We start from the raw sequence: 14,593 nt of genomic DNA, 5'->3' as shown, positions 1-14,593 counted from the left end.
AATGCAGACTAGAGAGCAGCCACAATTGTTCATTAATTACAGGAAGCACCTCATTTAAATTTTATGGAAATTTACACTTGCACCCCGGTATGTCTGGAAAAAAAAGTGATCCTTCACGCATTCATAGAAGAAAGAAGTCTGTGGTTTATGAAACATCACAGTAAATTGTGTCTAATCGGGTACTGAAATATTGGTTTATTATTTACTCTAATTTTCTAAGCACTTCAGTGGTGAAAAATACCAAGTCAAACCCCACATCTTACATTTCTAACCAAGAAAGGAACTGTGCTAGGCTAAATGTAACAACACACGATGAGGTACAGTCATACTAAAATAGTCACTTTTTTTCTAATTAAAAATCAAATATTTAACAGCAACCAAGGGAGGTCTAAGGGCTTCCCCAGTGACTCAGACAGTAAAGAATATGCCTGTAATGCAAGAGACTAGGGTTCGATTCCTGAGTCAGGAAGATCCTCTGGAGAAGGGAATGGCAACCCACTCCAGTATTCTTGCCTAGAGAATCCCATGGACAGAGGAGCCTGGGGGGCTACAATCCATGGGGTCATAAAGAGTTGGACATGACTGAGCAACTAACACTAAGGGAAGTCTAAACTAGAATGATCATTTCCCATAAAATAATTACATAAAAGGACAATTATACAAAAGGACAATTTGGGGGTCTGTACAGCAGTTAACCTTCAGAGCTAAAGAAAGTACACAGTTTCACACCCACTTCAAAAGCCACTGAAGAAAATCAAGAAAGTTAGACAGTGAATCTAAAGTGTGGATTGTCCAGCTACTTCTCTAAATCAAGTATATTAACACACACAAAAAAGCAGATAACCCTGCAAAAGTCAAGTCAGGCACAGACTTCAACAATGACAGTCATTCAGAACCAACAGCATATTCATGAAAGAGTGTCAGGGATCCTGGGATTATTAAGTAACAAAGCTGCTAAGACATCTGAAATTTTGGGACCAAAGGAAAGGGTTAAAAGAAAACAGGTAAGAGGAGGAAGGGGCTCCCTGAATCCTGAGATCTCATGTCAGCGAAAACACAAAAGCAAACGTTATGGGTGCCGTTATGTCTAAAGGAAAATCCTTCACAGAAAAGGATATAAACAAGCCAGAGCTCCTAAATCGAGGTGTACAAGAGGTTATTCTCAGAATCAAGAGGCCAAACAGCAAATCCTCTCGTGGTTATAATGCCTGGCCCCACGGGAAAGTCTGAGATCCAAGCAGGAAAAGTAAACGACCCTGGCCAGTCCTACGGTGAGTTCCCTGGAGTGCAGAGTTGGACTGAAAAATAAGAAATGGCTCACTCGATAGGAAAAAAAAAAAACAAAACAAAACAGAATACACATACCACGGCACGAATGAAAGAACTCTAAGCTAAAAGCTACTCCTGGAATTGTTAGCTGGTGAGGAATATATTAAGTCTCAAGTTTATTATGACAAACATAACATGAATATGTACCAGATATCATCAGAATGTATGGAAGCCGTATTTAGAAAGGAACAGGAAAAAGAGAGAAATAAATGATTCAAATGGGTCCCAGTTAATTCACCAGTGCATCGTAGTTGACTTATCTTTTCAGAGATTCAGCTTTTCCATACTGTCCGCCAAAATGCTTTTGCAAGATGAGGCATCTAACAAAATGAGCACTTTCTTTTTTTCACCCAGTAACTCGTCTTCCTTGCAAGGCTCACACAGCACTGTCAACTCCACAATATGTTTAGCTACCTACTACCATGGTTTCACTTCAATGTGTAAAAATACATTTTCTCCCTTGGTATGTCAAAGCAATATGTTCCACTGGTCTCTTTCAGGTTTATTTCACACACCCACATCTGCAAAACCCATTGCTCTTCGCACCATAACTCAACGTTCAAAAACAGATTATCCAACAACCACCCATGACAGACCATTCCAGGTGATGTGCTTGAAGAACATCACTCGTCCCCCCACCCCGAAGGGGTCAAGGATCAGACTACTCTTCACGAAAAGTCTTCCATCACTCGGCATGTATGTGTCACAACCAAGTTGTGAGCTTTCTAAAACTGGGAAACGTATGATCACGTCTCATACTTGCCACACCTGCTTTTCTGTTGGATCACAGCCATACACCACCCAGACAGTACCAGCATAGGGCACTGCAGAGCTCAGGTGGTCGTTCCGAGGCCAGGAGCAGGTGTGCAGAAGATGGTGTCCCCTTCAGAGCATCATAAAAAATGAAACTTCCTACAACCACCACTTCCACCATCACACCCACTATGAACAAGCCAATTTTTAGAACTATTCTCTTTTCTCATGCAGGGTGTCTAAATCAGTTTAAAAAAAAAAAAAGTTTTAACACTGAGATCACTATGCTTATCCCCTGAGTCTTAAAATTTAGAAAATGATGCCAAACAGAGGCCTGAAAAAATAGTATGGGTGTGCTCACGCTAGGGAGGTGCCATCCACATGGAAACTTGAGCCTGCATTTTTGCATCATTGATACACACATTCCTTAACTATTAACAGGTACCCAGCAGTGGAGGTAGGCCTTGGGCCAAGATGTCATATTTATATTTTTAATCTGCAACATCCCACTCCGCTTCTAATTTCCCAAGACCACGCAATGAATTCCAAGTCAATACTTGGATGAAAAATGTTCTTTGCTAATAAACTTAATATTACACCAGAGGACCTATCTCCCAAACCATGAAGAAGAAAGATAATATTATTAACTCCTATTTTTCTCATACAGTGCCCAGCTGAACAGCTTCCATTCTCCTGAGCTGGGAGACTCCTGTGCAGGAAGCATGGCTGGCTTGCCCATGTGTCCCCAGAGCCTAGCATCCCCTCAGCACGCAATAACGATGATTCAAAAAGAGGAGAGCTAAGATTTCCAGAGTGCCTCTTACATCCTGGCCCTGTGCTAAATGCTAGGTATGTGGTAGAACATTTAATCCTCATTAGTCAGCTATGATATCTCCACTTCACAGATGAGAAAGCTAAAGCCCAGTTAGGTTGGGTGACTTGCCAAAGGACTCATGGCAACTTGTGTCAACCTAGGCAGGCAGCATTCAGAAACCACATTCTTATTCACTGCAGTATATATTATACCATGTCTTGACTTCTTGAATGAGTAAACGAATGATCTCTAATTCTGACAATTTATCCTGAAAAGGACTTTTTGCTGAACAGATGCTCCACCAACCCCTCTTTCAGTCCCAGCAGCTGCCACATGGCATCTGATATATCTGTTCAGCGTTCAGAGACCCCTGACTGTCACAACACCCCCGACTGATAAAACAGTAAGACTCCGACCTGGACTTCCAGCCTCTGGTCTGGCTCCTCCAGGTTTGGGCAGAAGTCTGCACCCAGCAGTCTGCCAGCACATGCCACTGGGACCTGGGGGAACATGGCCGAGTTAGATGCTGGGTGTGGAGGCTCTTGAGAACTGCACACAAACACACACAACCCAAACACAAGGACATCCCAGCTGCAGCTCTGCAACAGGCCGTCATGGCCTCACAGGGTTTGAACACTCAGTAGGTCAAATATATTGTAAACATCATACACCCAAGTTTACTGACTACCAAAAGGTAAATTCTAAGAAGAAAAAATACACATAAATGTTGTTGTCCCTTGTATCCACAGCACATAGCACAAAAGCAGGCATTTAATATCCGTGGACTGTAAGAAGGAAGAGAGAGGAAGGGACATTGGGGGGAAGAAAGGGAGGAAATGAGGGAAACGGAAGAAAAAAAAACAATTTCTGCTTGAAATTGGTGGCTTTTTTTCTCTTACCTTTCTTAAGTGGGAATTCAGAAAACTGTATTCTATAATGCCTAAAGTTCCTTTCCACTCTTAAAAATACCTGTTCAAATTTATTTTTTCTCTTCCTGGTGTAGGCCAATAATTACCAACATGTACTATTTATTTACTGCATTTAAATTATATTTAAGAGCCTTATGTCTGCTCTAACAATACAAATGACAAAAAAGGTATGATTCAGTGAATGTTTCTCTGTATCTAGAATCTTACAGTGAAAGCCACTAGGATTCCCTTTCAAAACTGTTACCTATTATAATTAGCCAATCTCATTATGAAATATTGCCTACTTAGTAGTCACTTGGCTTACTTCATTTTTAAATGTTTAAGATAGAAAAGGACTTAGATTCCATTGAAACCTATTTTCTGCTTTTTATAATTTTCTCTATACACTACTCAATATTTCCAAATATATACTACCTCCATTAATCATACAACTATCTTGATGTTCAGCCACTAAGTTGTGTCTGACTCTTTGAGACCCCATGGACGGCAGCACACCAGGATTCCTGTCCTTCACTATCTCCCAGAGTTTGTTCAAAGTCATGTCCACTGAGTCGGTGATGCCAGTCAACCATCTCATTCTGTCGCCCCCTTCTCCTCCTGACCTCAGGCTTTCCCAGCATCAGAGTCTTTTCCAAGCAGTCAGCTCTTAACTATCAATGTGTATTCAGATCTCAATTCATCAATCAGTTCCATCTCACCTGTGTCTTCTTTCCCTCTCCAAGGCCCCCGTCGGTGTTTTATTTTTTTAACTCCCACTGGGATCATCTATGCCCATCTCTTTGTTCAGAGATCATTTTTCAGCCAAGAGTGCTGCCTTAGAAGGTATTTCTTTCTTTCTTTTGACCAACAAATCTGTTCACTTTTCTAAATTTAAGCAATTTTCAATGAACTCCACTTTGCAAGTTCACTAGTGAATATCACTAACATATATTTTTTAAAGAATAGTCAACTTTTCAAGCATTTTTAGGTCCAACCTGTCTGTTCCTTTCAACTCTCTTATTCTTTCTTCCTGCCTATTTCCATAAGGTGGTGTCAATAGAATGAATACAGGCTGTCTTTGAAATTAATCACTCTTCATCCATATATTTCCTGACTTGGAGCCTGAGAAGGGAAAGGAGCTCACACTTACCAAGCACTTGTAATGTGCGAGTCGCTGTGTGGGTACCTTACATCAAGAGAAACTGTTTTTTCCTTTAAACAGTCTTACGATGGTAAAGAATCTGCCTGCAATGCAGGACACTAGGGTTTGATCCCTGGGTTGGGAAGATCCACTGGAGAAGGAAATGGCAACCCACTCTAGTAATATTGCCTGGAAAATCCCATGGATGGAGGAGGCAGTCCGGTACAGTCCATGGGGTTACAAAGAGTTGGACACGATTGAGCAAATTCACTTTCACTTTTCATGGGGTATGAGGATCTACATTTGGCAAAAAAAAGGGAGGCTTTAGAGTAGGTAAATAATTAACTCAGAGGCACATGCTAGAAAGTTACAAGGCCCAAACTTAAGATGAGAAAGAGCAAGAGCATATGTCAAAGAAGTTAATGAAAAACACATAATCGTTGCATTTAGCGGCGTCCATTCTAGAGGCATGTGTGGATGCTTCGTATGTTAGAAATAACAAAGACGACAATTAAAGGAAATGAAGAAAGGATCACCAGAAATAAAGACTTACTACTCCCCGCTCTTTGGTCCAGGACAACACAGGCAAGGTTAAAGGGGACTGCGCCTCTGACTTGAGGAGTGAGCAGGAAATGGGCCATGGAGAAACGCAGAGACGCCGCATCTGTGTCGTGTCACACACAGAACGATGCTGATCCCACCCCACGATGACACAGAGGGGAGCGGGGAGGGGGGCCCAGTGAGTTGGGCTACAGTAACTCTCCCTAGGGTACAAAAGAAGAACTGGGGAAAAATTACTCTTAGAATATTTCCTATCAAAACAACCCCTCAAAAGCTTCCTATGAAACCTTAATGAAGGTGATTACTTAACTGATTACAGCAGATTCCATAAGCCAGAAGGTATATGCTGCAAATGAAGTGTAAACAATACTTCATTTCATATACACAGAAGAATTCCCACTTACTTTAATATTAGTTGACCATATCATGAAGTTTCTAGTTCCTTTCTACCCTCACAGACGGCATTTATAAACACCCTCAAGAGGCACGGAGAAAGTTAAACAACTACAATTACACTCAATTACAACCTCAAACACTTAGAAATACACAGTTTCTAAGAGAAAACAAAAAGGTCTGTGAGCAAGTTGGGAGGAAACAGTGCCAGGCTACTGGAACGTTTCAACCATCCAAATCACAAAGAGGAACTAAGAGGAAAGTGAGGCACGCTCTCCATCTTAGAATCCTAGAATTTCTGAGCAGAAAAGAAAATCCTTATGATCCCTGCAAATGGGCTTCCTTAAAGATGAAAACATTTGAGATCTGAACTAAAACCACAAAGTCTCACTCATGAGTTCACCACCTAACAATACGCCCCCACCAGGCCCAGCACAATTAGGGCCATTAATTATCAGACAGGGGAAAAGTGTAAGGGGGAAGGCAAGCTATATCTGTTTCCAGTTCCTCACAATGTCCCAAGGAAAATATAAAGGATATAAAAGCTGGATAACGTAATTAGTAATCACTTTACACACCTAGACAATTAGGCCTTTGGATTCAGAAGTCTTAGTAGTTAGCCAGCTAGTTACAAGCAATCAAAAAATTCCTGTCAGAAATAGCAGACATTAAAAAAAAAAAAAAAATTGGCCATGCTATACAGCATTGCAGGATCTTAGTTCCCTGACCAGGGATAGTTCCTCGCCCCCTGCAGTGGAAGCACAGAGACCTAACAACGGAACAGCCAGGGAGCTCCCCGTAACTACTTTTGACTCCACCTTAAGATACTAAAATACGACGTGTACCTCCGCTTTCAATGCAATGAAAAATTCAAATTGATCTGGAGAATTCCAGTTTTATCCTCTTGTCTTTATGCTAATAATACTCAGTGTGCATTTCAACATCATACTCTAAAACACAATTTACCATGATTTTCACAAAATTTTCACAGTGATTTTTATCTCTGGAAAGTAGTAGGACAAAGAAGACTTTTTAAAATTCTTTTTTGGGTCTTTGTATATTTTGGTCTTAAATAAATAAAAAGACATAAGTTAAATACAAAGAAAACACTAACCTGATCAGCTGACACTTCTAAACAGTAGGCTGAGGGTTTCATTACGGATGGTAATTGTCTAGCGCTCATATAAATTGCATTCGGCTGGTGCCCTAACAGGAAGTAAGAGGCCCTGAAAGGGACCCTCTAGCATCCCCTGGGAAGCTGGGGCTGAGTGCATATCTTCTCTCCTGTACATACCTCAAAGGAATCACGGTGTGCAAGAGAGCTATTTACAACTTACTTTGTGTATAATCAGCAGAAACAAAAGATATGACAACAAGCATAAAGGCCTCTCTCTTTCTCCTCTCAGGAGAATTCAACAAGGGAGGGCCAGTGGGCATTCACTTCAGTGTCAAAAGGGCTTCCAGAAAACACATTTTCTGTGGGGTAGGGAGGAAACATGGCAGGCTTCCTACACACACACACACACACACACACACACACACACACACACACACGATCTTATGTTTACTGAGATCACACATAAAGACTGTTAGAGACCAGACTTCTGAAAAGAAGACAGAAAAAGGCTCCACATCACAACTACCGTTCAAACTACTTGAAGCTTGTTAAAAAAACACTTGAAGCTGAATGGGTGTAGCAGGTGGGTGCAGAAGGTGGAAAGGAAGAAAGAATAAGGCACAGAAGTGATAACTTGGGAAAAGAAACATGTTACCAAGAAAAGGGCTTATAGAGTCTGGGGTGCTTCTTGCAAAACCAGGGCACATTTGAACTTTAATTTTATTTTTAAACATTAAACATTCAGGTAGGCATTTGCCTGATAGGCACTATAAAAAGTCAGAGCCTAAATAAACTAACTTCCATGCCAGCTCAAGTCTCTCTGGTGAAGCTGGCCGTAAGCCCAGAGCAGTGCTGAACTATATGTGTTTTGGTGGCTTCGGTCTAGCAATGAAGGAATGAGGCAAAGGAGATGAACCCAAGGAGAACCTGGAAAAGAATGGAGAGACAGAATTGGTTTTTAAAAACAGAGGGACAGAGAACAGTCCCGTAAGAGGACTCAGGAATATGGGCGGGTACAAGCTCCGTTACATTCCAAGTCAGAGAAAAGCAGTAACAGCCTCATGTCAGTGGTTAGATGACGCCAAGCAACAAGAAGAAAAATTACCCAGATAACACAAAGAATTCAGGCAGACCATTCTGTGAAATGGATTTGACAGTAAGCTAGCCAGGAGTTGCTTGTGAGAAAGAGCAGATAAAGAAATAAATTAATTACCCCACACTGTAAAGACGGGGATGCATGTTAAACACAGTGCTGCAAATAAGAGAGAGGAATGAATGAAAAATAAGGAGAGCTAAGTTGCTGGATGTGCAGATAATGTCTATCTTCATCTCTCAGGCAATGATTTAATGAAGGAAAACATTCCAGCACCAAGCCTTCCCAACCATGGAACCCAAGGCTAAGACTCAGAAGGGCCAAGTATACAGCATCTAAAGCTTAAGAATGAAAAACGTCACTTCGTGATGAGAAAGGAACTGCTGAGTCAAAACAGCATTTATCCAGCTGCCAATACAGAATGGCCAGAAATATGCTGGTGCTTACAGAGACCTTAGATGATGCAGGGTGTTATTCATAGGAAGGTGAGAAGGACGAGCAAGGTGTTGCAGGGAAAGAATTGAGCAGGGGGGAGGACAGTCTTCTCCAAGTCATCCAGGACAGTGAGCTACAGGATCAGGATGAGAGGAGAGAAAGCAGAAGAGGGTTAAGGTTCTGCTACTCACCAGGCTGACAGATACAGAAGATGACTGGGGATGGGGGGCGGGGGACCGGAGGAGACCACATCCTCCCAGGAGCCAGGACCTGCCTAAGTGAGATTCAGTCTCTCTCTGCCTCGGGAGCTGGTCCTCTGGGGTACGCTAGGGCCCTGGGCTCTGTGATGGAAGCAACCGCTGCAGGTATGATTACAGGGGATTTTCACAGCCACAAACAACAACAAAAATACCCTGTTTTTTCTACTGTGAAATGTGGGATAAGAGATAAAAATCTCTCTTCCCTGGTGATATCCTGAGGAGCCTGATGGACCATGAATAATGCTAAAATTACACAGGATCTTTCTAACAGAGCCTCAGAGGGCTTTACACAAAATATTTATTAATTCCCCCATCAGACAAGTAAGCGGTGGGAAGGAAATTTCCACCACACTCTTTTTACTATATTTTTAAACAAGAAAACTGAGGCCTGTCACTGTGCTCTCCCCTCATTTGATAAGTTGAATAGAGTTGAAATGAAGACAAAGTTCTCTATACTACCACGCTAGTGTTTCACTGGAAAAACCTTCTATCGTTTAACAGAGTTCATCCTTGTTTTACATGGGTTTTAGCACTAAAGAAAATGAAAAGGAAGTTATTTGCACCTATGCTGTGGGTGGACTTCAGATTCAAGAAAGAAAAGTGCCTAATTCGACTATATTCAGCTGGTTTGTAATCATTCTTGTCATTCCAGTTTACTGGAAATGGAACACCCCAAATTGTTGCTCATGGGCATATACATCGCCATGTGTGATGACTGATGATGTCAAATTTCACATATACGTATGTATATATATGCCCAGGTAAACTCTGTCTGTCCTCAAGGCTCAATGCCAACTATCCTAAAGCCAGGTAACATGCAGAGAGCACTGGCTTTGGAGTAAAACTTCTGTTTTAACCCCAGCTGTGGTATCTTCTGAAGTTGGTCAGTTAGTTCCCAATACAGAGCTTAGTTTGCTACATCTGTAAAATGGAAATAATTCTGTTTACTGTGGTGGGTTGGTAAGGCTGAAGAAGACACAGGTGAAACATCTAAGCAGATGGTAGGTACACAGCATAGGTAATGATACTTCCCTGGATACCCTGTTCTTCCCCACCCCAGCACACCATTCCCATCAGGGCTGAGAAGTTTGAGACAGGGACGGAAGGAATTTGGGGCATGCAAGCAAACCCCAAGTGTCAAAGGAATAATACAAGCAATTAGGGAAACTGAAAATTATACCTATTCAATTAGTCTCAATTAGGGGCCGGCTCCATCAACTTGTAGACAGCTTCCTAGAATGCTGTGCTGACAAAGACTATGAAGATGTGTCTGGGCCCTGAGAGACTGACTGCCCAAGTCTCCACTCGGGGGAAGGAGAGAGAAGAGACACATTTTACTCTCTGCCACTCCTGCCTCAGCCAAGACCTTTACAATGAAAGGATGAGGCAATTTTCTGAGTTCACTTTCATGCTAGTGGCTTGACCTATGAATTAAAAATGAGTTTCCGATATACACTGCTATATATAAAATAAACAACAAGGACCTACTGTATAGCAGATGAAACTATATTCAATATCTTGTAATAATCTATAATGGAAAGAAGGTGAAAAAGAATATATATATATGTGTGTACATGTGTGTATGTGTGTGTAGCTGTATCACTTTACCGAGTACCGGAAAAACTGTAAATCAACTATACATCAATACAAAATAAAAGATAAAAAGTAGATTTTCCAGGGAACTCAGGTAAACGAAGTCTGAAGAAGCCTACAGTTTTGGAAAAACCCAAAACAGCAAACTGACAGATAACAGTCTAAGTCAGTGGTTCAAGCTGTATTCTCAGCCTGGGAATGTTACTAGTATCACCAGGTAACTTATCTGAAATATATTTGAAGTCTCATCTGAGACCTGGGGCTTCCCTGATAGTTCAGCTGGTAAAGAATCCACCTGCAATGCAGGAGACCTGGGTTCGATCCCTGGGTTTGGAAGATCCCCTGAAGAAGGGAAAGAATTCTCCAGAGTTCTGGCCTGGAGAATTCTATGGACTGTATAGTCCATGGGGTCGCAGAAGTTGGACACGACTGAGTGACTTTCACTGAGACCTACTATGACAGACTCCATGAGAGGTGGAGTCGGGTTGGTTGGTTTTATGAGCCCTCCAGGTGATGCTGATGAGCACAAAAGTTAGAGAACCACTGGCCTAAATAAACTTGAAAATCAAAAAAGAACTGGTAAAGCAAAAGTCTCCTTAAAAAAAAAAAAAAAGACAAAGCAAGAAGTAAGAACAAAGAAGCAACATCAGGGCATAAGGTTTGGGATTTCGGAGAGTCGGTGTCAGGAAAGGAGACTTTAAGAGAGAAAAAGCCCAAACGAGCAATCCACTTCAGCAGCACTGTTATGGGCAACTCCATGGATGCTGCAAACATGAGAAGGAAGTAACTTGGGGACAGACATTAGCTTTAGCATTTAAACTAGAAATCACATTAAAAGGACCCTTGTCACCTTGAACTCAACCACGGGATTTGCACCACTCTACCTGTCTCTCTGGTTTTTCACAGCAATCAAGAACAACACTGAACTGAACTCTCTAATGAGGGCACAGAGACAACTTTCAACACATGGTCACCAAGAATTTCTTTTTTTTTTGGACAGGGTGGCATTTTTTAGCAAAGAGTTCACTTGGGAAGAAAACAAGTTCATTTCACTTGATCTTCACTCAGGGACGGCACAAAATGAGGCAAATCAATGGATTTTTTTCCCCTCCCTAAATTTCACAACACTCAACGGAAGCAGATGACTGGAAAAGGTATACATGAGAAAACGGAAAGGGGAGTTTAAGGAATGAAACATGATAGAAAAATGTGCCACATGCCAGAGAGTGAAAGAGGAAATGCTATACCTACCCCTCCCCAAAATTCAACATCCCATGTTACTTCTTGAACCACATACATTAAGCCTATTATGATTTAAAAAAAAAAAAGTGTAAGTTGCCATACAATGAGTACTTAAACTAGATTTAATGCACAGTGGTTGTCTAGAGAAGCAGATTGCTGTGGACTAGTACCAAGCGGCCAGTGGAATTCTGGGGTGCAGAAACCAGGAGAGCTGGCAGGGAGCCTTCACCATGACGCTGAAGCCTACAGTTCAGCACGCCCAAGATCAATGAAGGAACATGCTTCTCCTTGCATGCAAAGCTTGAACACAGGTAACGATAAGAGAAGAAAGGAAATGGGAAGGCAGATTCACCCCTGCTGCTCTCTACAGGAAAACCTTTCCCAACTCAAGCGTAAGTCGTACCGTGCACTGAAATCAACCCTTGGAACCTGCTGAGGACCTCAAACTAAAAAGAGAAAATGCACAGAAGGAATCAAGGCTGATTTCTGTGGAAGACCCATGCTCCTCCTACCTACTCCACCAGCTTCCCAACCCTAGATCAACTGGGGTGAGGTCAAGGGAAGGTGAAAAGCTGTACACAGTACTCTGGACCAAACAGGTGAAAAGCGAGCCTCAACTTCTCCCACCAATGGCACCTCGCTGTTACTGAGGGTCTCAGGAAGTGGTGAGAAGATACAGTAAGACAGACTTCCTTACATTGTCCTTGAGGATCTTATAAGGTGTTTTTTCAAACTGAAATCCTTTACTCCTGAAATCTAAAAGAGGTTTAGTAGACAATAGAACACTTTATAAATGATAAAACTCATGGTTTTCCATTTTGTGTGCTTTCGATGTTCACAGCTTCAAATAAAGATAGAGTTATTTATGTCAATAACTTACCATAATAAACGCTATTACAATGCCATTTTCTCTCTACATGCTTTCCTTTCAGATGTCATGCTCGCCCCTGGTTTCATCTGCCACCTGTATGAGAACAATGCTCCCCAATCCCTATTCCTTAACACTCACGTGAATTTTAGTCTTGCACTTTCAAGCTCCCACTTGAAATTTCCAAGTGTTTAGTTAACACCTCGAGATAAACAAGGATATGGGTTCACTGCCTACCCTTCTTTACTACACCTCTACCCTGACTTTGTTGGCTTTTTTTTTCTTGCATTAGTATCGCCAGAGTCCCATTAACAAAGACTGAGAACTATAGATGATGATGAAAAGCCTTCTCCTTATTTCCAAAACCCAGTAAATTCTGAAGGCCTATTTTCCCACTCCCATCCCCTCAGCTGTCCTCCCACACACCTTACAGATCATCTCTCTCCATCTAGACCATTTCTAACAAGAGCATGCTCAGACCTTTGCCGTAACCCTTAAGTGATTGATAATGCATTTCACACTCATCAACCAGAGCTATGTACCACCCCTCCAACTGTCAAACCTATTCCAGATGTTCCCCACAAACTACCAATTACAAATTTCCTTCCAGGCCCTCTACAGCCTAGCTCCGCCCTGCCCTTCCAGCTTCATCTCTCCTCCTCGTTCATGACAAATACTTAAGTGAAGTGAAGTTGCTCAGTCGTGTCCAACTCTTTGCGACCCCATGGACTGTAGCATACCAGGCTCCTCCGTCCATGGAATTTTCCAGGCAAGGGTACTAGAGTGGGTTGCCATTTCCTTCTCCAGAGGATCTTCCCAACCCAGGGATCAAACCCAGGTCCTCCCACACTGCAGACAGACACTTTACCATCTGAACCACCAGGGAAGCCTTAAATCCTTAAGAGACAGTCTAATCATAATTACACTTAATGTCTCCTGCATATGCTCTAGCTTTCCTAATTTGACATAGCTCTCATACCGCTTTTTTCTGGAATACCCTCCCCTGCACTAAACTTTTTTTTTTTTTTAATTATTGTGGGGTTTTTTTGACTGCACTAGCTCCTCCTCACTGTGAGATGGCCTTCTCCAGCTGCGGCAGGGGATACTCTCTAGCTCCTCCTCACTGTGAGCTGGCCTTCTCCAGCTGCGGCGGGGGATACTCTCCAGCTCCTCCTCACTGTGAGCTGGCCTTCTCCAGCTGCGGCGGGGGATACTCTCCAGCTCCTCCTCACTGTGAGCTGGCCTTCTCCAGCTGCGGCAGGGGGGACTCTCCAGCTATGGTGCGCACGCAGCTCAAGTTGTGTGCTTTGTCTTTTTTGTGAAGCAGACTCTGTAGCACGCTGGCTCAACAGTTGTGGTTTAGTTGTCCTGAGGCATTTGGGATCTTCCCTAGCCTGGGATCAAACCCATGTTCCCTGCACTGCAAGGCAGATTCTTAACCACTGGACCGCCAGGGAAACCTTGCACTAAACTTCTGAACATCTCTATTTCTGGAGGCCATTTCTTCCATTAAGTTTCCTGATACCCACAGGTAGAAGACATCTCCCTTGCCAGCATTCTACTACCCTCATGGCAGTCAGCACTACACAACTGCAGACTTTAAAAACACTACATGTTTTTCCTCCTGAAGGGCAAGAACTTACTGGCTTCTCCTTAGTTTTCTCTCAATCAGCTTTTCACACAGCAGATACTCAACCAATGCATGCAAAATAAATAATAAATAAATCTCTTAAAATTCACAGTGGCACCAGTGACCCAATGTTACAGAGTGATTTTTAACCATATCATTATTCCACCCAATCCTCAACAAATACCCTTAGGGCATTTAGGGGCCAGTAATTCCTATTTTATAAAAATTCAAGATGCAAGGAGGTTTCTATTTATGCACAGAGCAGTCTTCTGAGTGTAATTTAGCCTGTAAAGGTTCAGTAACTAATTCAATGTCACCCTGTTGATCTGTGGTATACTTCTGCTGAAATGATACTTCTCTTGCTAACTTTCCTTCTGACTTACCTAAGGATACCTCAAGAACCTGACTCTATCAAAGCAGTCTTGTATAGGTGAGAAAACGCACAGTATCTCCTCT

The 14,593-nt window shown here is 42.2% G+C and overlaps 1 protein-coding gene across 9 annotated transcripts in view; it reads right to left on the bottom strand.

The window, feature by feature from the left end:
- The window catches only part of BNC2 (basonuclin 2), a 485,381-nt gene that overhangs the window by 286,523 nt on the left and 184,265 nt on the right, over positions 1-14,593 (bottom strand). For 5 of the 9 annotated variants that reach the window (XM_027549181.1, XM_027549187.1, XM_027549184.1 and 2 more), the window contains one exon: positions 3,313-3,396. The exons of the other annotated variants lie outside the window; for them this stretch is intronic. In XM_027549181.1, coding sequence (XP_027404982.1) covers positions 3,313-3,396 — 84 coding nt within the window. The remainder of the gene's footprint in view (positions 1-3,312; positions 3,397-14,593) is intronic. 9 annotated transcript variants of the gene reach the window in all.

The sequence above is a fragment of the Bos indicus x Bos taurus genome, chromosome 8, assembly GCF_003369695.1.
Source record: "Bos indicus x Bos taurus breed Angus x Brahman F1 hybrid chromosome 8, Bos_hybrid_MaternalHap_v2.0, whole genome shotgun sequence".
Taxonomy (NCBI): Eukaryota; Metazoa; Chordata; class Mammalia; order Artiodactyla; family Bovidae; genus Bos; species Bos indicus x Bos taurus.
This window is presented reverse-complemented; position numbering and strand designations above follow the sequence as displayed.